The sequence below is a fragment of the Centropristis striata genome, chromosome 4 (genome assembly GCF_030273125.1).
Source record: "Centropristis striata isolate RG_2023a ecotype Rhode Island chromosome 4, C.striata_1.0, whole genome shotgun sequence".
In the NCBI taxonomy this organism is placed as follows: domain Eukaryota; kingdom Metazoa; phylum Chordata; class Actinopteri; order Perciformes; family Serranidae; genus Centropristis; species Centropristis striata.
The window spans coordinates 32,855,583-32,880,365 of record NC_081520.1 but is presented as its reverse complement, the minus strand read 5'-3'; the positions used below and the strand labels follow the sequence as shown (position 1 = coordinate 32,880,365).

The following is a 24,783-nucleotide window of genomic DNA, read 5'->3' as shown; positions in this document are numbered from 1 at the left end:
TTGAAGATGCATCCCTCTCCATACAAAAAAGAAAATTAGCGTTTTTCTATTATGAACAGCAGGGATTCATACACAGGTAATGATACTCACTTGCTAGTTTAGCTTGAAATCCTGATGGCCCAGGTTTGGAGGTCTCAGTTTTGGAGGATCCGGGCAAGGACAGTTTGGGTTTTGGCAGGTTGACTTTGGGGTTGAAGCGTGCTGCCCACTCAAACTTTGAAGAGCTGGCGGTTTTGGCCTGCTCCTTGTCACGGGTACAACGGCGTGGAGAGGGGCTTGAAGCCGAGCGAGAGCGTCGTGCCTTGGTCTGGTCTTTTCCCTGTTTGACTCGGGCGCCCTGCGTGGTGGCGCTGTTGGTGCCTGTGGTGGAGGAAGAGGAAGAGGTGGAGGCCGAGGAAGAGGAGTCTGTCACGTTGCTACACCCAGCTTTGGCTGAGGCGGACGATTTAGACGCCAGCTTGGTGGGTTTTGCAGTTCTGCCCTCGGTACGATTGGGGAGGGACCCAGCGGTGCTACTTAGACCGGGGAGGGAGTCCGCTTTCTTCCGTTTCTGGATTGGCGAGGCCCCAGCGGGCCCGCTCTTCTTGCTCTGGCCTCGACCTGACGATGCAGGTGGTTCTGAAGCAAGGGACCTCTTCTTGGACTTAGCTGGGCCTTTCTTGGTCTCTGAGGTATTGTCTCTGGGTGGTGGGAGTGATTTGGGCTTCTTGGCAGGGGTGGGTCCAAAGGTACTAATTTGGTCAGGAGCTTCGCTTCGCTTCACCCCTCGGGTGCCTTCACTCTTTGACTGGTGGCCTGGTCGCACTTGTTCAGATGTCCCTGCAGCCTCTGGTTCGTCTTGCAATACAAATGAAGCCACTGACAAAGTAAGACCACTTCTGCTAAGGAGCAAGAGGGAAACAAAACACCGGCTTATAAACAACTGAAACCGTAAAAATTACAACGCTACATTCATTGTACTCATTCAGATTTAGAACAAAACCCAAAAAGGTGTACAACACTCTGTGTTCTTCAATATGAATTTTACTTAGTATAACACACACACACACACACAAACACACACCAAGTACAGAGGAGTGGTACCTTCTTGAGCTGTGCCCTCTGGACTGGCCAGCGGCTGAGCTGGCTGTGGCTTTGGAAGCCTTAGAATTAGGTCTTCTACTTTCAGGTGGGGAATTTGCTTTATGTTTTACTTGCTCTGACTGCAACCTGTAAGGTTGGGAATTAAAGAGCATGTGATAGTGTGGATTTCTGTAATTAAGCCACACGAAAAAGAGACTTGATCAATCCCCAAATCATTTTGGCTGACTGCATCTGCATATCCTCTGATCATTAACACCTCTGAAGTAGCAAGAAAAACACTAAAACAGAGTTAATCAGCATTTGACTATAATAAAGAACAAAAGATAAGATTTTTTTTGATCAAAGAGGCCAATATAACCATCATGCATTAAGTTGAAATCCAATTAACTACAGACAAACACCTACCATGAAGTAAGTACAAATATCCCTTCACTAATACACTCCTCATTTGTTCCCTCTTTAAGTAAACCTCAACTGATGTTCCCCACAAGCCATATCAACTCTTACTTTGGATTGAGATTTTAACCAAAACTGGAATCTAAATGTGCAGGTAGACTCACCTTCCTGCGACTGTATGGTCTTGTGGCTGGGCCGCAGCAGTGTTCCTCTGTGAACGGCGCAGTGACCCCCCTGGATTGGAATTAGGCCGGTTGGACATTGGCACCTCTCTCCTGAAGGGACATACCCTTTCTAGACACTACCATTCACTGAAATCAAAGAGAAAGAAACCATATCAGAATACTGACAAATTGCAGTGCTCTATAGCTACACTATACAACAACCACTGGGTTGTCCATGGTTTAAAATGAGTGTCTGTGCTATAGGTGACAGCTGATGGAGTGTTTGCACCATACAGCTATCCTCTCTAGCCCATTCAAGATGATCAAGGGAGCAACTGTCTCATCAATTGTCTGGTTGCAGAGAAACCAGATAATTCACAGATTTGTGTGCTTAGAATTAGATTGAAATAAGTTTATAAACTCTATTTAGAGTAGATTGTATTTAATAATCAAAAATATTGAATCAAGTCAGGACTATGATTCCTTAAAAAATATATATTATGTTCCCATCAACATCTCCCTTTCTCCTGCCTGCAACATAATGTATACTAATGTGAACCACTTACAGTAAACCACTAAATGACCTTTAAACATTAACTCCTACTGCCTGTATCAAATTATAATGTACTGGTTTTAAAAGACACCACTTCATACAGAACTTCAACAGTTTTGTGTCATGAATTCAGTTTGGCCTATACTTCAAAGCTATTACCAAGTATGCTTCTAACCCCAAGTACAATTAACTTGTTTTGTTGTTTTAAAATATGCATTTGTATGTGGGGATCATTGACAGGAGGGACAATTGGTATTAATTCACCCAATCATAATAATCAAAATATCGCTTTACATAATAAATTCAAACAAAGATTAATTTGAGTAATAATGAGCAAGGTCGCAGACAAACTAAAGGAAACCTAACATTGACTCCAAGTCAAATGAACCACAAAGAAAGAGAAATCCAACTTAAACTCCTTTTAAAGAAAATCAATAGTAATTGATATTCTTTTAAACTATAACATGTACATACCTGGCCAACAGAGCTTGTTGTTGGGGTAAGTTGATATAATTACTTAAGTCAGCATGTGATAGAAAATTTATTTTACATACATGTAATTCTCATGAGTCAATGAGAGGCTACTGACAACAGGAGTGATTGCTATCTTTTGAACACACGCGCACACACACACACGCATACACAGCAGGATGATTTTATCAATTGAAACACAAAGGCTACTGAATCGCAGCCTAAATACTTTTTTCCGTCTAAAAAAAGAAAGATTACCAATTAAGCCATTTATTTATGGTTTAAATCATGGTAGCATTGATAATAAAAATACGCCATACTTGGCAAGCTCACAGGGCCATTTTAGGCCTGCACTGACAGTGCATCCTAGTCTTTGTTTATTCGTCCCTTCTGACAATTGGTGCACCACACTCGCGTATAATGTGATTAGTTAAGCACATCAGATGATCGGCAGCTTGGAAAACACTCGCCTGTACAAAGTTTTTTATACTATACCACTAAACAAGCACGTCAGTGTCCAATTTTTATACCCCTGATTTACAGAGGCCTATGTTTCTGACGTACTTCTCTACCACCACCGACTAGCATGTTTAGCTGCTCTAGCAGGTCCCATACACATTTTGACAGTCGCATTCGTATTTATACACAATAATTCCACATCCAGAAGCTAAGCTTGTAACCGCTAAATATTGAATATTACGACAAGAAAATGCTACAAAGCTAGTAAGAACATAGCAGAGACTCGTTAGTTAAACTTACGCTGGCTAACGTAGCAGTAGTTACATGGAAATGCGTAGTTGGCGTACCGGTGTGTCAACCTCTTCAGCTCCAGGAGTAAATTACAACAGTTAACTACCTCGTTTGTACCTTGTTGTGGTATGAAACGGCGACATTTTAACTGAACGGCGAAGACGAGCCTTTTAAATGGCAAATAACGATTACGTCCACCTCTGATCTGCTACACATCGAAAATGGCAGCATCGGCTGGACCATCTTTCTCAAGCGGTTTAATGTAACACAGCTAGCAGGCTAACCTGGTATTCTGACTGCCATGACACACTGGACGGTGTTTGGCTCACGATCAAGTTTAAAGAAGAAAAAAAACATACATGTCTCGCCCGCAAGTTAGCTCACCTTTACTGTTTGATGAGACGATCGAGTCAAAAATACACAGCTGTCACATCGAAAGGTAGCCGGCAGATCAAAGTATCACTCTCTTAGCAACTATCAACGCAAATGTTGAGTACACAAGTCTAGCTAACTAACGTGAGCTAGCTGTGAGGATGTTTTCTAAGCTGACTTAAGGCCAATGCTGCCTCTCACTACAGTGGTGGCTAGCGTTTGAGCTAATGTTAGCCAGACAAAAACAAACTAACCACTAACAAGCAACATGTCAACAAAGTATATATATTTCTTATTTATTTAGACACGTAATACCGTCAAGCTATTTTATATATGCTAGTATAGGTAAGTATCTCGATAGGAATAACAAGTATGGTTGCTAATTATTAGCACGCTAATGCTAGCTTAGCCAAATAAGATAGCGAATGTTTCGTCAATGACCAAAAATAAACAGTTGACGGTGAGCTGGACAGGCTGTTGTTACTGGCTGGTGTTTGTTTAGCTAGATGTCCGGCTGACAATAAAACCACTGACCTTACCGATACCGACGAGCTGCTGCAGGGCAGTCACGTAGATGACGTTAAGCGTTGTCAAACCAAACAAGAGCCTTACAGCTATCACCAGCTAACCTTGGCAGGCAGGCTAATTAATATTAGCAAGCCTTGTTGTCGCTGGCTGACGCTTTGCCACTTCGACAAGACGGTAACGGGATTTCTTTGACAAACAACAGCTTCAGTACAACTCACGGAATCGACCGTTTGAGAACAATATTGTCCAGTTTTTGTTAATAAATTTACAAGTTGTCCAGCTAGCAGCTAGCACGTTAACGCTAGCTAGCAAAAAGAAATGGCCTCTGATACCTTTTAGACACAAAAAAACAGGAAAGCAGGAACGGGATTCGAGATATTTTCGCACCACTGAATCATTATTCCCCCGATGTATCTCGATAGTGAATAATCTCGAAGGTCCAAGAGCCTGTTGTCTGAGATGTCACTGATAATGTCTACCTTTTGTATAATGTTGTTACCTATTTGTCCCAGTGTTGTAGTTGTAACAGACAGTCACCAGCTCCTCTTTTCTCTCTCTGCTACTTTCACATCAGCTGAGGGGCCGACAACTGCAATATACATCCGCGTGATTCATCTGCTCAGGGACTAGTTAACGCTACTTTTAGGTTTTAGCTGACGGCATCTGCTTGTTTTAGCAAACGGTGCCGCCGACAACACCAGGTGTTTAGCTCTTTAAATGTGTGGCTCCAACGTCTTCAGACAAAAGCAGTAAATCTGTCGGTTATCAGAGACAATTACTGCAACACTGGAGTCATTGGTAACATTAGCTTGTCACACATACAGAGTATCAATCCGCTGGGTCGTGACCCCCCCTTTTCAAACAGTTCTCTCAATACATTATTTTTCTAACAAAAACATCCATCAAACTGTTTCCTTTGCAGCTGAGTAAATACTGTTATTTCAGTTGCCATGGTTACAGTTCTGCGTCCAAAATGGCGTCCTTACTTGGAGAGCATCTATTTCAAATTAGTGGTCAGGGTCCACCTCCTGCTAAAGATTTCTTCCAACTGCTTATCACCAGAAATGAGGTTGAGTATTTGTATGAGTTTCTATTTATAAAGCAGAGCCTCAACGAATAACTTTGAGTTGATAAAGTCACCGTGTAACTGTACATGTAACTGAAGTTAGCTTCATTTTCACCCACAAAGTTAGTTAACGGTAGCTAACGGTTACTACTTTAACGTTAAATCGTCACCCTGTTAAAATAATCGTCTAACTCATTTTTTCAAGTTTTGCAGGAAACACAAAAAACTTCACCAAAAGTGTAACATATGACCTTTATTGATCATTTCACTCAAAAATTATGTAACAAAGGATGGCTATTGGCATAGTAATAACACTGTGTGTAAATTATGTAACTTAAGAGAAATAAATGACTTGGGCAATTTTTTGAACATGCCTTTGTGACTTAAGCAAGATATGGTAACACTTTATTTTGAAGGTGTCTACATAAGAGTCACACAAGCCTGTCATAAACATGACATGACAAGTATCATGAGCATTAATGTTACTTCAAAGTGGCATTAATGTTCATGACACATCCCATGTCATGTTTATGACACGCTCATATCACTCTTATGTAGACACCTTAGAGTAAAGTGTTACCAATATTAGTGTCAACAATAAAACACCGATAAACCAAAAACTGATAACTAAACTATCTCCCTCTAGCTCTTCTTTGCTGGGTTCTTATCTGATGCCTATGAATGTGGCAAATGGTCAAAGAAGTGATGATCTTAAAGGGGTAAAATCTCATGATCTGATCAACTGAGGATGTAGGTGATTTTACCATAGGTGACCGGCGTCATGAGGAGACGATTTAGGCAAAAAAAAGCAAAACAATTTTGACAAAAAAATTACTTTAGGCGATTTATTTTAACAGTGTGATGAAATAATACCTTGCTGGGCTATTTATTTATTTTCAATTTTATACTTTGTAGACTACTTTATGGCAAGTTAAAGAAAAAAAGATTTTCCCATTCACTGAAAATTTACATTTCAAGTTGAATTGAGTGTTAAGGTAAATAGTGAATTGATGGCAGAATGATACAGTTACATAACTTGAAAAAATAATCAATGTCAAATAAATATTGCTGTTTATCAATATCCCTCACCCCTTATGTCATTTTTTTAATGACAGATATAATAATACATAAACTAAATTGTAGTTTTGACCCACATGCACCATAAGGTTCTCCTGAAATTAACTTAAGTCATATGTTCACTCTATGATAACTGTTTATTCCTTTCTAACTCTAACCAAGGTAATATGGAACTCATGGAAGATTTCAGTGCGACTTGACAGCCGGGGTGCTGCACCCAAAGAGCTGAAGACATCCCATCAAGAGTTTCTGCATCAGAAAATGTTAAAGCGTAAGTTTTTTAAGTTTAAGTTTTTTTAAATTTTACACAGTAATAAGACAACAAGAAAAGGATAAAGAAATAACAACAAAATGAAGGTGCAAGGTAGCGGCAAGAAACCCAATAGAGCTTATACATGCCTCTACCTATATTAATATATAATCTATAATTTTTGTTTAATTAAAGTTAAATTAACAACAAGTAACTATGAAATAGAAAAAAATAATAATTACTATAAAATAATTTAAAATTATAATAATATTAAAAAGTAAAATAAAACAAAAGTGTAGAAATGTGTGTGTGTGCGCGCGCGCGCATGTGTGTGTACTACTTAGTGACCTAAGCAATCAGAGCCACTAAACTGCTCTTGTATGTGTTAATAGAGGAACACTGTATTGAACTATTAAATTGATCATTCCAGAGTATTGTACCTCTGTATTTTAAGGAAAATTGACCAAGAGTTGTACGATAGGGAGGAGGGTGAAATCTGGTCAGTTGTCTAGTATTGTACTTATGTAATTGTGAGTTGATATGGAAATATTCACTGAAAGCTTTAGGAATGGAATTTGGACTATACATATACTTAAAGATAAAAATGCATATTTGGGATGTATTGATCTAGAAAAATTGTCATTATCTTGAGTTTTTGGAAAAGGGGAGCAGTATGGTTCTTAATCACAATGGAAACCTCTTCACTGCCCAGTAACCTTACATTATGCTTGTGGTTCTGAAAATCTTTTTTTACTTGTTCTTAATTTTGTTTGGTGAAGTGTTAAAAGTACTTTATTTGGGCTCAGTATTTGTTGTCATGGAAATCCATTTAGGCTGTTCTTTACACCTCTAAACTGTAGAACAAGTTGGTGCTGTTTTTGGGCAGAGGATCCTGGAATACACAATTTCACTTTGTCAAGGAAAGTTTGACTACCTGGAGCGATTACCTGATGACATTTTGCTCCAAATCCTGAACTACCTAGAGCTAAAAGATACAACACTGGTGGCACAGGTTTCACAGAGATTCAGAAAGGTGAGATCCCCTTAAAATGAGAAATTTACAGCAGTAGTCTCCATATTACAGGCACATCTAAAACAATTAGAATATTGTGAAAAAGTTCAATATTTTTTGTCAATTATTTCAGAAAGTAAAACTCGTATATTATACAGATTCAGTACACATAGAGTGAAATATTTCAAGCCTGTATTTCTTGTAATTTATGATTATGGCTTACATATAATGAAAACACAAAACTCAGAAAATTACAATATTACATAAGCTCAATAAAGAAAAAGGATATTTTAAATACAAATGTCAGGCTTCCGAGAAGTATGTTAATTTCTATACACTCAATACTTGGTTGGGCTCCTTTTGCATGAATTACTGCATTAATACGGCATGGCATGCAGTTGATCAGCCGACAGCGCCATGTTGCTTTTATAGCAGCCTTCAGCTCATCTGCGTCTCTCACCTTCCTCTTGACAACACCCCATAGATTCCTATGGGGTTCAGGTCCGCAGAGTTTGCTGGCCAGTCAAGCCCAGTAACACCATGGTCATTGAACCAGCTTTTGGTACCTTTGCCAGTTTCACTTCCTGAAATGATTGACAAAAAATATTGAACTTTTTCACAATATTCTAATTTTTTGAGATGTAACTGTAGATGATTCAGGTGGTGTGTTGTTTTTTATTTTGTGCTTCTCTCTGGCATGTACCTTTGCACTTATTTGTATTTGTTCACTGATAACCACACATGCAAATCCTCTGGTGTTTTGTTTTTTTGACTGTACCAGCTCTGCAACTCTGAGAAGTTTTGGGAAGAGACTGTGAGGAGACGCTGTGCTGAGTTCACCAGTGACATGGAGGGCATAGCAAACGCCATGGGCTGGAGGAAGCTGTTTTTTACCTTTTTCCTCACCAGTGGCACTAAGGAGCAGCAGTGAAGCAACTGAATAGTTTTGTTATTATTGTTTTTGTCCTGAAAGAAAACAGCAATACATCATTTTGTACTTTGTAAAATATCAGCCAGTGTTTTCAGTTAGGTTTAATGAGTGTTTACATTTTAAATTTACCATAGGGATTTGTGATCAACAAAGATATGTATATTCCAATAGTTGAAAAGTGCCAAACATTCTTTAAAAATAATCAGTATTTTTATGTCTTGTGAAACAGTTACCACCAGTATTCAGTGGATAGATCATCTATCAAATAGAGTTGTAGAGTTTATTTGTGTAATATTACAAGTAAATTAAAGAAGCACATCTATGTGTAATACAGCTGTGCCATTATTTTTCCTTAATGAGAAAACATGATCTATAAAAATGATTGATTACCTATGCAACTGGAGTCCTGCTGACATCATATCAAGGTCAATGGTCAATTTCAACACATACTTCCTGTTTACATTTGCCAGATAACTGTTCTTGCACCCTCTGCCTAACACCCTGGGCACTCAATGCTGTCTCTGCTTGCAGCCAGCCTGGGTTTGCATAAGGTATCTGTGCTCTGTTCACTTGTGCAGCCAGCAGAGGGAGCAACATGGCAATGAAAACTAGAGTCAGATGATGGGAGGAGGAGGATCAAGCAAATAAACCCTTGGGTAACGTGTGCAAAACAAGTGCTGTAATTCTGGTTACCATATCCAGGCCTAAAGACCACAACACACATTTTCTGGATTGAAACGTTGTACAAATACGTCTGTAAGGGCATCTGCCAAACCGGTCCCTCCTCACCTGAAACCTGTACAAGCAAGCTACAGTAAAGTAGGACAAAGGTATGCACTGTTTTTTTTTTTGTTTCCCACAGGTATCTTAGTGGATCAGAGACAACATATGGTACAATTAATGTTAGCAAAACAGCTATAGACTAAAATATTGTCTTGACAGTGTTGTCACAAAAGGATGACGAACACAAACGTTCCATTGTGCTACGTCAAGGGATGAGAACAATGTGTATTTTTCCAGCAAGTTTTTTTGAAACTCCCCTTAATAATAAATATTCTTCCATCCAAATGATAGCTGGGTGTTGGAATGATCTGACATAACTGCATAAAGCCTTGACTGGTAGCTACTATGGCCTATTATTAGCCTCTGAACACTGGATACCGCCTTCTCAGCTGAGTCTGGTCTAGGAGGAAAAATATTCATTACGTAACAATAAAGGATCTGTCTCCCAGACCCACTTCCTGAATACCACAGCAGCAACTAGGCCCCAAACCCAGGCAGAGCGGAAGCCTCATCCATTTATTTGCTGGAGCAGTGTAGAGCGTTGCCGGTTTGTTTCCTGCTTATCCCTTGCCTCCACACATTCACCGCACCACCCCTCCTTCACAGCTCCTCTTTGTGGGTCAGTGATGCAGCGGGAGTGACGCAGCAGTGACAGCAGCCTCCAGAAGACAACTATACACAGCAGGAACAGGGGACCTCTGCCAGAACCATGGTCCACAGGCAACTTCCAGACAGCAGAGAAGAGGGAAGATGGTGAAGGCCTAATCTCAGCCAAAAAGGAAAAGAACAAGAGCCGGGCTGTCACTGTCCTTTCCTCCTCCTAAACAAACACCAGAGAGGCTTCCACAGTGGCAGAGACCTTCCGCACAGAGACATTTTGGTAGGCAACTCAAAGTGTGAGTGCGGGGTTACGGCAGCAACATAAGTGCTACCAGGGATGAGTGTCTTTGTATGCTAAGAGTCTGAATGCTTTGAGAATGAGGATGAGGCCTACTCAGCCTTGTAGGGCGGTCTGTGCCTCCCTGCTGATCGGCGTCTCTACAGGCCACAGCTGAACTTACTGAGCATCAGAGGCCTGTATATTTTGTCCTGCGGTTTTGAACACATAATAGCTGTGATAACAAGTGGGAGCGACAATGTGTCGCTTACAAAATATTTCACATCATCCACTATACAGAGTAATATTATGTAAGGGCAGTGAATTATTCGTCATTTTAATTCCAATTAAGCTTGAGATCTACTTTGTATGTGAATTTATAACAGGGACAGTTTCCCTATAAACTATTGGGCAGATATTAAGTAGGGAGTAATTGCAGTAAGACCACATTTGATCACTAAATCTGAGTATAATCTTTTATAATCTCTCGATATTAGAGTCATATGTAGTTATGGATATTGAGAACCGGTACCAGAACCTGACTGTTCAGTATACCGAAATACCGATAAGCTCACGAAAAAACACTGCTGATATTGGCATTTATGCAACATTAATTGGCATATTCAAATTCCTAACTGTGTCCTTACTCAAAACAATCATTGGCCAACATCTTAGCACTGACAAATGGTTTACAGCTCACTATACTGAAATATCAAAAATATCAAAAAATCCCTAGAATAATAAATAGAATTATAACAGGAAGTTTCCCAATGTTTTAATTCAAATTAAAAATGGTTCACTATAATGTAAACTGCAAGGCTAGTTTACCAGATTCTGGAAAATATTAAGGGTTTTAAGGGAAAAAAATGAAACTATTAATTCATATTTTCAAGCATTCTGCAGTTTTTCCCACGCCACTTTATTTCCCTAGTAACACCTAATGTTTTGACTAATGCCTGGATATAGATGGACCAATATTACCATCCCTTAAGATTTTTATGCAACAAAAATGTTGTTCACTACTCCAGTGAAAAGGCCAAACCTCCAATACAACTTGACTTGAGCTATTTCTAGTCTGCTCAGTTCATGAAACACTTTGTCTGCAAGGCATTATAACTTTCAGAATTGAGTTTTCACTTAGACCATGGTAAAATAATGTATAAAGTACATATTGTACATACAAATTAGTAGTTGTTTTATTTTAGAAGGACAAAAGCCACTGAGGACACAAACTTAAAATGTTACAAAGAGGAAACATATGCATATTCTCTTTAAATGCTACTGACCTTCTTGGCCTGGCTCAGAGAAAACTCCTTATATACTGCAGTTTAAAAAAACTCCTCCAACTTCGATCTTTAAATATAATGGCAATATCCTTGTTCACAAGTACCGAGGGGACTTATGTGCTAATTTGGCTGCTTCTAATGTGTCCTCGCTATGAATTTGAGAACTTGAGAGTTCACGATACTTTTGACGGACAGCAGTCTCTGTAAATCACAGTCAGCTGCTGTGGGTCCTACTTAAACTCCAGCCAGGCTCCCTTCTTGTTCCCCAAATTTAGATTTTATGGCTCCAGTTACAGAGACTATGCACTGAAGCTACTTTTGCCTCATCTCTTGGATTGTTATCCAACATGTCCCAGTGTGGCAGAAGTCTTAAAAGGTCCCATATTTTATAGAGTGAGATTCCCAAGTGTAATTTTATTTGACTTTTTATTTGACTTTTATTTTAAAGCAGGTCTAGGTGCTATATAAATACTGTGAAAGCTACAAAAATCTCAATCCGCAGATAAATTCACACAAGCAATATTCAGAAATGAGTCTTCAGGACTTTTTTTAAGCTTTTGATGTCACAGCTATACTGCATATATAGGTAGAAAGTGCTCCTACAGTGCCATTATAGTCATTCCCCGTCTGCAGTGATGGTGCAGAGACGCAGAGAGCGCAGATGCAGAGGAACCAGAAACACTGACCAGTCAGAGCAGACTGGGCTTTTTCAGGAGTAGGACTTAAAGAGACAGGCGCTAAAACAGAGTAAATACAGGTGTATTCAGACAAACAGTATGAGAGAATTATGTGCATTTTTAACATTAAACCATGTAGACAATAACCCAAGTGTGAACCCGAAAAAAATATGTCAATATGTCTCCTTGTAGGTTTAATTACATGACTGGATGGTTCACTGGCTGCTCTCCAGCCTAATGTAAGGGTTTTTCAAGAAAGCTGGTCCTGCTGTCAGCTCCAAATATAGAAGACTGAGCCTGTGGTTAATTGTATATTTATGAAACCAACATAAAGTGACGTACCGATCTCAATATAGGGAACAGCTAGATTTAGGCTGATCATTTAGTATAATTTATAGACGTACAAACCCTCCGTGAATTGCACATTTTCTTCCTTTTTAGGGCAATAAGTGAGTGCATGCATAATAATATGGCACCTGCTACTTTTGAAGTCAGCAGTGTATATGATGAAACAGCTCACTGGTTTAAAGCAAGTCTGAGCCAGCATGCCGAGAAGACCCACATAGTCATACTACTGGCTACACTCAGTTGTGTAAATTAAAGAGCTGCTTCCGTCCTCAGAGGGCTAGCGAGAGGCTCACAGTGCCATGTCGGGTTCAGCTTCCTCCCCTCCCCCTCGTCTGCAGTGCTGACGCATCTGCTGCTTTTGCATCAATCAGCAGCCTCTATGTAGGTATACCAGTCCCCGCTGATAGCAGGACTCTTTTTTTTTCTTCCTCTCAGCCTTGCTTCCAGTTTGCACGCTCACTGCGATTGTGAGAAAAAGCATCGATGAACATCTGTCCTGTGCCTGTCTGCTATTGTACACAATAGGACAGTAGTCACTGCCATGTTCTCTCGGGTTCTGCATTACCTAACCACAGTGACTGCGTAAGCACAGACGAAAGCCTTTGGTGTAATATATTGCTGCACAGAGTGTGTGTGCACAAGCATGAAACAGATGGTGTGGCGTTATGCATTCAAGGTGGATGAAGGATACAGATGATTTTATCTCATGCAAAAGACATCTTTTCTTGTTATAACGTTAATGCATTGCAATTTAGCTGGTGTGATGCTGCGGAGATTTCATTCAGCATTTGTGGTACAGCAGAGCACCCTTCACACACGCTGCAACCAGCATTGCAGCTGGCTGTAGCATCGAGCACAGAGCTGGTGTGTGATGTAGCACCGAGCATCTCTCCGCTCTCCCTACAGCCCTCTGCCATGCTTAATAAAAGTTGCCGCTTCCTGCTCAGTGGCTCCAGAATGAACGCTTCAGTTGCCCAGCTAGCACAAAGGCAGACCCATGCTCCGGTTTAGCATGCTGCATGAACTGTGAGTTATTCCTATCGCTGTAGTAGGACAGAAGAGGGACAGTGAGACGAGGGCAGGGCAGATCTAGCCCAGGACCTGGGCTGCATGGATAGAGGCGAAGGACGTTGGAGCTGGAGTCATCTGCACACAGAGTGGGAGGGAGAGGAAGAAAGACGTCAGAAAAAGCTCTGCTTCTGACAACACCACTGTTCAGCGACCATCATAGAAAGAAAACTACTTTCGCCTTGCTCTCACGAAACTGTTTTTCATGTATAGTTGGGTATATTGAGGGCTGTAGAACAGGGATTCTGCATGGCACTGTTTCCCGTTCGCCCTGCATCGTTCTCTCTGATTTACTAAGGTATGTTTTGCATGGTTTCCCTCAATTCATAACCCGTTTGTGCGGAAGTACGCTTTGCAGAGATGCTTAAAGTGGCTTTTGCTTTGACATTTCACTCTTTGTTTGACAAGATTGTGTCTGTGTCTCTGAACTGTCAGTTCATGGTTTGTGGTTTGGTAGGTGGGGATTTTTGTTTTTCAGGTTCAGGCTTAAAAATTAATATCACACAAGCATTGAAGGTAAAGTAAGGTTGGGTGTGGCAAAATCATAAGCTCTAAGAACAATTTCAAGATTTCCGCTCAGCATGTGGTGGCACTTAACCACAACGATTGGTACAAATTTTGGAAAATGAAAGTGATGAAGTAAAACAGCAACCCAGAAGAGAATATGAAACCGTAAACAGCACAAACTGAGAAATTAGTACAAAGCCGTGGCACATCACTTGCTGTTATCAGATGAGAAAGTCCTTCGGGTAGCATTTCTGCTGCAGACAAAGACACACACACCGATACACATACACAAAGTACATTCAAGCAGAGACAAAGGCAAACCTCGATTACTCTGTAGACTGCTGTGTGTTGCAGGTTCTCAGAGTGGGCAGGATGTTTGTGGGAGAGAGGGGACCGAATACCCGGACAGCTAATACAGTCACTTGCCATCCGGCTGAATCCCAATAAGTGCTGCGCCATAGCATGTTGCCATGACAACGGAGGCCTGTCTGTGAAAGAAGGCAGGAGGCTGGTTGTGTTTTCAGTCGTCTGAGAGGCTTTAAAGGACGGCGGCCATATTGCATTTGTTGCATGAACACAAAATTGGAAATGAGTGTTGGAAAAAAAATAAAATGACATCGCTGATACATTACCTAAACCTCTTTGGAGTAAATGGAAAATACTGTGAATGTATTATTAAAATAAAAGAAAAATTCAAATAGTGCGTACTGCCAAACACGACACAAAAATGGAGCTTCCTGTTCATTTAAAATAACTGGAGGCCAGCTTCAAAGTATAATTTGCACAGGCTAAATCTCATACCGCAACAAAATCAACTTCTCCTGTTTTCCATGAAGTAAGCATCTAAAACAAAGAACAGGTTTGCGACAGAGACACTTCTAATATGCATTCAGAGTAGCAGCTATCAAAAAACATCTCCGGAGAAAGAGACTCATGGTCTTGTGCTAAATGCTCAATGCACGATTGTCAAAGGCAAGCTCAGTGTTGGAAGGTAACTAAGTACATTTACTAAAGTGCTGTACTTAAGTACCATTTTGAGGTACTTGTACTTTACTTGATTATTTCCATTTAATGTAACTTTATACTTCTACTCCACTACATTTTGAATAAAATGCAAATATTGCACTTTTTACTCCACTACATTTAGCTGACAGCTTTAGTTACTTTTCAGGTTGAGATTTAACATAAAAAAACATGATCAATTTAAAGTGAAACACATAACAGTTGATTTTATGATTTTTTTAAAAATGATTTTATGTGTATACATGCATATTTTATTTTGTGCGGGCAGTGCATTTTATTTATTTTTATTTTATTCTATTTTATGTTATTGTATTTTATCATTTTATGGTCTACTTATCTTTTTTATTGTGTTTTTATTGTGTTATTTATTTATTGTGTTTATCTTTTTGTGCAGCACTTTGAAAACCCTGTGTTTGCTATAAACGTGCTATATAAATAAAGTGGATTGGATTGGATTATATTAAGTAGTTAAAATGAGCTAACTTTGAGAAAAATTAAAACGCTGCTTACATAAATGCATCAATAAAAATAATCTAATAATATTTTTAGAATATATAAAACAATCTGAGTGGGTCCATTCACCATAACGAGTACTTTTACTTTTGATATTTTAAGTACATTTTGATGCTGATACTTTTGTATTTTTGCTTCAGTTAGTTTTGAATGCAGGACTTTTACTTGTACTGGAGTAATTTCACAGTGTTGTATTAGTAGCTACTTTTACTCAAGTAAGGGATCTGAATAATTCTTCCACTACTGGGCAAGCTATGTGTGTCTTAGCAGAGGCAGTCAGCATGCTAAGTGAGACATGCTAATGGACTCAGTATAGACTCAAACCATGATAACTCTGTTATGAGTAGGCCACCGTTAGAATAACACACAGGGTGACACATCCTCTTTCCAAAGTGAGAATGAATGAACTTTGACTTCCTCTAAGGGTTGCAGATCAGTTTAGTTCACTCTCTGTCAAACTCAAACTACTCCACGAATGATGCTTTGTCAATAAACCAAAACTGTCATTCCCTGTCTAACCAGAAATCTGTGTAGTTTGTGTATAAACTGGAGGACTAACGTGTCGTCAAGATATAGCATGTAGTGCAGTGCAATTAGAAAAGTCAGCTACTTTGAACAGGCCAAAGAATGTTTCTACTTTTAATAGCAGTAATTATTGTCCTTCCTGGCTGCCGTTTCCCTCATGAGGCATTCATTAACAATGCCCTTTAGTTGCTAGAGTTGACAAAAAAATGCATGCGGGAAAAGTGAAAGGATGCCTCCACTGCATATTGACAGACAACTGAAGAAGGGAGCATATAAGTCCTCAGTGTGTAACTGTCTGTATGTCATTTCCATATTAACCCTCTATGGTACGCATTATGATGCCAGTTAGGAAAAAATGTTTGGAGTGTTTTTTGTCTTAAAATAGACTAAATAAACAAAATCTGAAGAAATTTTATAATTCTTTTTTTTTTTTTTTGGAAGTTTTTGGGGTTTGTTGCCCGTAGGCAACATTGTACCATAACTGTGTACAAGTGAAAAAGAACGTTTTTTTAAATTGATTTTAACATAATTTATTTAATAAACATGTGTAAAAGATTCAGTAGCTTCAACAGGGTACAATACACAACATTTTAAACTTTAAAAACATTATAAAAGATACTTTTTTAACCGGTTTCTTGTCTGAATGTTTTACCATTGAACCAAGTGTATGAAACTATCAAAAATGAAAGTTAGTAGAAATATATTTTTTCCAGATGGAAAAGGCCCCGGAAGTTACGTTTTGAGTGATTTTTTGTGGCTCAAAATGGCAAAGTTGTTTCCTTTGGTGAAGTCTGCAAAAAGGGGTTTCAATATGGCCTCATGTGACAAATTAAAGCATTGCTATTGGTTACCTATACTCTTCCCTCTTTTTTAAAGTATTGCATCACTCAAAAACATGCATTGTAGAAATCTGACAGGCCCAAAATGGGTATGTTGCCTGAGGGCCATAAAGGGTTAACCTGTGGTAGCACACTGAATGGATTACCACCCAAATTGAATTATTATAAACAGTAACGACAAAGAAAATATATAACTGAGGGAGAGACAGCATATTTCACCAGGCACAGGCCAGGACTTCCCTTTCATTTAGTGTCCTGCTGATGTTTTTAGAAAGATTCACCAACTTGGGTTGTTCTTGACAAGAATATTCCATGCATGAAAAACCAAGTCAGCAATGGAACAGAAAGAAAACTATTGAAAAGATAATGTAGGAAGTATTGCAGTAAGAGGACCTTTGATCACTACGTCTAAATATTTTATAATCTCTCTATATTATTGTCATAGATGGATATTCAGAACCGGTACCAGAACCTGCACTGCAAATGATTTGGTTCTTACCAAGATAAAAAAAAACAACAACTTAGATTTAGAAGTGTTAGATAATTTATCTTGTTTTTAAGAGTTCATTTATTTTCTTTTTTAAGTGTTCAACATGCTTATTTCTAGATTTCACTTTTATCTTAACTCAAGAAATCTTGTCAAGTGAAATTATCTGTCCATGCGGCAAGATAATTTCCCTCAGATTTAGTGTTTTTATCTTGTTTTTAGACACCCATTTTTTGCAGTGTGACTGTTCAGTATAGCAAAATATCGATAAACTCCCGAAAAAACACTGCTGATGTTGGCATCTTTAAATTCCTAACTGTCTCCTTCCTCAAAACAATCATTGGCCCACATCTGAGCACTGACAAATGGTTTACAGCTCACTATACTGAAATATCAAAACAAATGTATTTTTATTCCAGTATCCCATCAATGAGATCTTCCCCAGAATAATAAACAAGTCTTTTAACAATGTCTTCCTTAGCTTTAAGAAGAGATTAAAGATCTCTTTTACACAAGGGAAACAAGATAAAGAAAAAAAAAGGAAACAAAAGAACAGAAGAGACAGTAGTGGCACAATCCTGACTCACCACAATAAAAGCTCCTGCAGTTTACAATAGATTATCTTTTGCTTTATAGTCCATCTTAAACTCAGTATGTGACCCATTTATTAATGTTAAACTTTTTATTTTAAAGAAACAGGATGGAGGCGATGATAGCTGGAGAACTGTTGACCAGACTGTTGGCACTGGAGCCCATCTCTCAGGACATTACTGCCATCTAGTGTTGAAACACTAGAATAGCTAAACTATAACAAATACAAATTGTACAGACATGTTTTTTTAACAATATCAAAATAGTCAGATCCACCATTTTGTAATAATCTGATCAAATGATTTCTTATTCTCTTTTCATTTGTTCTTAGATGACTGTGGTGTCCCCGTGCACTCAGAACCTGATGGATAGTGCTCACCCTCACACTGTGCTCAGTAAGCTCAATGAGCAGCGCTCACAAGGCCTCTTCTGTGACGTCACCATTGTGGTGGAGGATGTTAAGTTTCGGGCCCACAAGAACATCCTGGCAGCCTGCAGCGGGTACTTCAGGAACGCTCTGACGACTCCTGAGACATGGAGCTCTGGCCAGGTGCTGGAGCTGATGGACCTGAAGTCGGAGGTGTTCGCCAGTATCCTCAACTTCATCTACTGCTCAAAGGTGACGTCACCTGGTGCGGAGGACACAGTGGGGCTGGTGGCAGCTGGGAAAAGACTTGGAATTCCCTTTTTAGAGAAGCTTGCAGAACAAGAGAAGCAGGGTGAATGTGTTAAATGCACGGACTCCAGCGCAGCCCCAGTGTCAAAAAAAACAAAGAACGAAGCTCCGAGGCCTGAGGACATTGATACAGGCCCACGTATAACAAATGCCTTCTCTATCACTGAAGTTTGTCCTGGGAACAATCTTTTCACTCAAACCAACGGGGAAAAGGAGTCACCAGATGTGGGACAGCTGCCATCAAGTTGCCCCACAACCTCCTGCCTCAACGTGAACAATGAGACAACCCAAGCCCTTTCAGAGCACTCGTATGCAGTCTGCAAATCTACTGAAGGAAAAGACAACAGTCAGTGGGACAACAAGAAGGTCTGCAAGCCTGCAATATCTCAGCCAAAACTCATGTACAGGAACGCAGGCCCACTTAAAAAGCGCCACAGGCTGAGAGGCACTTCGTATCAAAGTATACTTCCAACACCAGCTGAACCACAAACAGATAAACCAAATACAATAACCCCCATGTTAGCCGTTTCTGCAGCACCTGTTGCAGTTATGACACCACCACCGCTGTTTTCAGAGGCAGAAACAGAAAAAAGTACGGACCCAGTGCTACCTACAGTCATTGACAATGTTCAAATGGAGTTAGGTCCCCCAACCCTTTCCCCTCACACAGAGGAGAGCATTTCAATCTATGGATGTGACCACTGTCCGGAGATATTCACAAATAAAGCTCTTCTCACCATTCACTCAGAGGTGCATAAAAAGCGTTTTGTCAGTCATTTGTTTTGTAAGTTCTGTCGCAGAAAGTTCATACACCTCAAACGGCTGCGCAACCACGAGCAGGTCTGTCCCAAAGCTGCAAGAGGCCCACCTAAACTGGATGCAACTGGCTCATCAACCAAAGACACTGAACTCCATATAGATGATAACACGGAGAGCTTAATCCCTTCTGATGATCCCCCAACCCCTTGCTCTCCAGAGACCCCTGAAGTGGACCAATCTGAGCCTCAACAGGATGGGAAGGTGTTGAGGCCGAGTGCCATTCAGAGGAGATACAACTGTAGTGTGTGTAAACGGGTCTACGTCACCCTATCCAGTCTGAAGCGGCACGAGAACGTACATTCCTGGCAGAGGGCATACCCCTGTCATTACTGTAATAAAGTGTTTGCATTGGCAGAGTACCGTACAAAACATGAAATCTGGCACACCGGTGAACGGCGTTATCAGTGCATCTTCTGCCTGGAGACATTCATGACATATTATATCTTAAAGAACCATCAAAAGTCTTTTCACGGTATTGATCCCAGTCTAGCTGTTAGGAAAAAATCTGCCAACGGTGGTCTGAAAGCCAGTGTTTATCCAATCAAACTCTACAGGCTTCTGCCTATGAAGTTTAGAAAGAGGCAGTACAAGACATACAGTCAGACATATTCAGAGAGTGCTGAGAGAGGGGACGAAGCCCCACCAGAGAGCTCTCTCATTCCTCCTTTTGAAGAAAACGGTCTGATCAGCCCTGACACCGTCACATTCCCTTTGACATTCATGGCAACGACAAAGATGGTGGCTCCTGTAATGCCTCGCATCAGCTTTGACAAGCCATTTGACCAAGATGTTGACCAAAATGATTTGGAAAATCAAAGAGGCACAAGAAAAGACGCTGAAAATAGAGATTCCCCCTTCATTGACTATGAGAGTCCCTTCTCTTTGCAAGCTGAGTCTCCTGCAGTGGGCTACAGAGATGATCCTCCTGTACTTAGTAACTCAGAGCACATCAGTCATAATGTGCCATTCTTAAACTCTTTGAACACTGTTAAAAAGTTAGGTGAGCTATCAGCTTCTGCAAAAAGAGTTGAGGATATGACCAAGGAGATACTTCAATCCAGCACTGAGAATCTTGTACGCGATAAAAGGGTGGGGGCAAAGACAGAAACATATATCGCAAAACCTGCATGTCCCGGTCCATCTGTGGACGGTGCTGCCATGCCGCTCTGTCAGATAACGGTGAAAATAGGCAACGAAGCCATCATCCGCCGCCGAATCAAAGGATCTAAGCTCTTCCCCAGAAAGAAAAGAAGAATGAGAGAACTGAGTGAGGAGAGGAGCCCAAGTCCTCCAACACGGGAAAACTCAGAAAGCCCACGACTCCGCCTGAGACCAGAAGCAACTTCTGCGACAGAGCCAGAGACATACGACGATCCCAATGACGGCGACACAGCTGATATGCTTTGGCGTCCCTACTATTCGTACAAAGCTAAAAAGAAACGGAAGAAGTTGAGATTCAAGCACAGGAAGGCTTTGTTTCACAGGTATCCCGAAACATCTGTAGAGAGGACTACAGCCAGCGAGGCCCACACTGATAAAAATAGTTGGCCGACAGAAGAGAGCGTTTCCGGTGGCAGCGGAGAGGTGAAGCGTAGTCTCAGCAGGAACTCCAGCCCGAGGGCCACCTACAACTGTGACATCTGTGACAGCTCTTTTATCACAGAGACCGGTCTGAGAGCTCACGTTATTGGTTCCCACCCGTGTTTCTGCCGGACCTGCGGTAAACAAGGTCCCCCTGGCGAGGCACCTGCTGGCGGAGATTACATCTGCAACAGCTGTATGGAAAACGGCTCCTGTTTCGACAATACACCCCGAAGCCCCAACCCGGAGAAGAAGTACCGCTGCTCCTTCTGTCCCCAGCGTTTTCTCTACCTCGCCACGAAGAGAAGCCACGAGAAAAAACACCAGGAGACAAATGAGGAGGGATACAATTCTGACAGCTTCACACCCTGTTCTAAATACTCGTCACACCTGAGTGAAGACGATAAACAAAACACCATCAAGACGGAAGATAGTGACAATCAAGTGGAATTAAAAAGTGAAATGGTGGATGGACATCTTTCCATTGATAATATTATGCCTAAAATCGAGGATACAACTGACTTTATGTCTTTAGCACCCTATCAAGACATGCCGTATTCCAACATTAAAAGTCCATTATCACCCTGCATTGACCCACTGTTCTCCGTGACACCCTCAAAAGTGAAACACAAAATGGCGAAAAAAAGGCTCGACGCCCAGCATTCTATGCATCTCATCTCAAAAAGACAAGCGTGTGACAGAGACACCGACAGCAACAAGGACTTTTTGATGGGACCGACAACGACAAGTCACAATGATCTTGAGAAGTCCTGTAAGCTCTTTAGGAGAAGTGACTCTGAAACAAAAGGAAGCCACATTTCTCTACACAAGCCGGCGAAATGGAGGTGCAAAGAGGAGCCATTTTTTTAAAGATCTTCAAGGGCCGACAATTGGCAAAACAGAAAGTGAATGAAACTTGACTATAAGCCTCTGCTTTTGGTTAGGAAATGTAAGAGTGTTGTACGGTGGCCCTGAGAGTTCACAGTGCTGCAACTGAAGAAAACACATGCAAATACACAAACAAAACAAACAAGAAAATTGAGAAAACATCTTCATCAATTTAGAAAATGTGCTGCAAAGACCACAACACAACACAATAAGAAAACATGCTGCAAATAGACCACAACACAACAGAAGTGTTTCCAGAGGACATTTAAAAGTGATGCACAATGTCTGGGCACGCTTGTGATATTATCACGTTATTTCAAGATAATTATAATCTCACGTTATAACATACACGATCATATAACGTTAGCTGGCGATCGATAGCATGCTAGTGTTAGCAGGCGAGCAAGACCAAGACCAACTCGGTGCCGTTGAGAAGACCAACTAAAATGTTTATCATGCATTTATTTGATTTGTTAACTGCAATGTGATTGATACAGGCTAGCGGGCTAACGCTAGCGGGCTAACGATATATATTACGTTATAAAATGAAAATATCATTATCATGAAATTATCTTGAAATAATGTGATAATATCACAAGCGTGTCCAGACGTGTGCATCACTTTTAAGTGTCCTCTGGAAACACTTCTGTTGTGTTGTGGTCTTTGCAGCGTGTTTTCTAAATGCTGCGCTTGTGTTGTCAAATTGATGAAGATGTTTTCTCAATTTGCTTGTGTTTTGTGTATTTGCATGTGTTTTCTTAAGTTGCAACATTGTGAGCTCTCAGGGCCACCGTAGTGTTGCATCTGAGCTCAATAAAATATTTTGAATGGACAACACCGAACATGAGGATCTAACAAATTTCCTCCCTTTTAAACTCAACGACTGAGTGATTTTTTTACCTTTGTAGACAATATTTTTTTGGATAATATAGGATCTTCTGACACGGACTGTACTTTGTTCATTGTCTATGCATATGTGGCAGACTCGGTAACATGACTGTAAGCAATTTCAGAACACGAGTAGGATGTTTTAAAAAAAACTCAAAAGCTGCCCAATGTGGTTACATCTTCACTTTTTAAAATATGTCTGGAGGAAAACAGTAAAACATTTTTTAACAACACAGTCACATTTCTGAATCAGTTAACTGGCCATGGTGAGTTGCACTTTATAGTTAGACTATGCTAATCTGTTGCTTAAATACTTTGATATTTCAATTCTAAGCACCATTGATATAATTCTAATTTCTATTTAACACAATTGAGATTGAAGTTAATACTTTTGTGTGTTTATTATGTATAAAACATGTAAAACTATTTAAATAAATGTTGTTGAAATTCTAAACAGTTGTCTCCTGTCCTCCTTCTGTTTAGTTAGAGATCCGGTAAATGCTTGACTGTCTATAAAGTTGGAATAAAATATTTTTTACTGCTTTCATTGAAAGTATTGTGACAATGTGATTTATTCTTGACAGATAAAGCATATATCTCTTCCAAACCAATGTTAATATAGTTAACGAAAACTAACAAAATAATGAAAACTAGAATTGAAAAAACATTTTTGTTAACTGAAATAAAAATAAAAACGAGAGTTAAAAAAACCCATAACTAACTGAAACTGTATTGTGTGGTTACAAAACTAACTTAAATAATAGTGAAAATGCCCTTCGTTTTCGTCAACTTCTTTCATAAGTGAACCTTTTTGGTTGATATGAAATCTATTTAATCTATCTGGTTTTATGACTCAATACACTTATTGGGGCTGAGATGGATAATAAAAGGAAATAAAGGCAACATTTATTGTGACTTTTTTGAATCTGGCAACCAACAAATAGCTCATTACAAAAAAACTAAAACTAACACTATAACTAATAAAAACTGAACTACAAATAAGCATTTTCCGAAAAATTAAAACTAATTAAAACTAGCAAATTCACTCTAAAAATGAATGAAAACTAACTGAATTTGAAAACAAAAAATCACAACGAAATTAAAATTAATGAATAATCCAAAACTATTATAACCTTGTTCCAAACATATCACAATGAAAATGAAACCACAATGAACAGGATTGTGTCTGAAAACAAAATATTCCAACTTCATGGGCGACCGTGTAGTAGTCATACTGGTACAAAATCTGTTCCACAGCAAACGGTTCCTAAATATAAAGCCACATAGTGGTTATCTGCTCTTCCTGGCTCTTCAGGGACCTGCAGCCCATCTGAGAAGTCCATTCCCTCGTTCTTCCACACAAACTGCATCTGTATTTAGAGTTGGGCCTCAAGACACAATTTCCAGATGTCCCTAAATTCCTTGCTTCTTTCTAAGACTGGGATTGTGATGTAACAGATGGATCATAAGTTTATGGTATAAGGCACTGCTCAACACGCTGATTATGCCATGGAGGCAACATTTTTCACTAATTTAATTAATAAATTATTAATAACACTGACAGCATTCTAGATTAGATGTGAACAGCATTTTCAGTTACTTTTCCTTCATAACCCTTAAGCATAGCTAATGGCATCAGGAGCCAATGAATGCACTTAGAGATAAGTAAAGATTAACTCCTGTAATTTAAAATCAGCACATTGTATACTGCCCTACAAAGCCTAACTGCAGTAACTACGCAAAAGGTAAAACTG

General features: G+C 39.8%; 3 protein-coding genes across 8 annotated transcripts in view; 2 read left to right on the top strand and 1 right to left on the bottom strand.

Annotated features, from left to right (window-relative positions):
• The window catches only part of trip12 (thyroid hormone receptor interactor 12), a 33,513-nt gene extending 28,361 nt beyond the window's left edge, over positions 1-5,152 (bottom strand). The window contains exons 1-4 of one of the 4 annotated variants that reach the window (XM_059331727.1): positions 4,817-5,152; positions 1,644-1,790; positions 1,084-1,251; positions 91-881 (exon numbers count right to left, since the gene is read on the bottom strand). In XM_059331727.1, the coding sequence (XP_059187710.1) occupies positions 91-881; positions 1,084-1,251; positions 1,644-1,741 (1,057 nt within the window). In that variant the 5' untranslated portion in view covers positions 1,742-1,790; positions 4,817-5,152. Of the gene's footprint in view, positions 1-90; positions 882-1,083; positions 1,252-1,643; positions 1,791-3,426 lie in introns of all 4 variants that reach the window. The other 3 variants (XM_059331728.1, XM_059331729.1, XM_059331730.1) reach the window with 3 other exon arrangements.
• Positions 5,153-5,239: 87 nt separating this feature from the next.
• On the top strand, positions 5,240-9,223 carry fbxo36a (F-box protein 36a). Its single transcript, XM_059331737.1, has 4 exons — positions 5,240-5,386; positions 6,623-6,731; positions 7,571-7,743; positions 8,504-9,223. Exons 1-4 carry the CDS (start codon positions 5,291-5,293, stop codon positions 8,651-8,653), a joined length of 528 nt encoding a protein of 175 aa, XP_059187720.1. The 5' UTR covers positions 5,240-5,290; the 3' UTR covers positions 8,654-9,223.
• A 96-nt stretch (positions 9,224-9,319) lies between these two features.
• Positions 9,320-23,405, top strand: zbtb38 (zinc finger and BTB domain containing 38). 3 transcript variants are annotated; one of them, XM_059331732.1, is made up of 3 exons: positions 9,321-9,483; positions 10,043-10,316; positions 18,509-23,405. In XM_059331732.1, the coding sequence occupies exon 3, from the start codon at positions 18,509-18,511 to the stop codon at positions 22,121-22,123; it is 3,615 nt and encodes a 1,204-aa protein (XP_059187715.1). In that variant the 5' UTR covers positions 9,321-9,483; positions 10,043-10,316; the 3' UTR covers positions 22,124-23,405. The 3 variants fall into 3 exon arrangements, with proteins under 3 accessions (XP_059187717.1, XP_059187715.1, XP_059187714.1); XM_059331734.1 differs by lacking the exon at positions 10,043-10,316 and having other exon boundaries at positions 9,320-9,483; XM_059331731.1 differs by lacking the exons at positions 9,321-9,483; positions 10,043-10,316 and adding an exon at positions 13,790-13,990.
• The last annotated feature ends 1,378 nt before the right edge of the window (positions 23,406-24,783 follow it).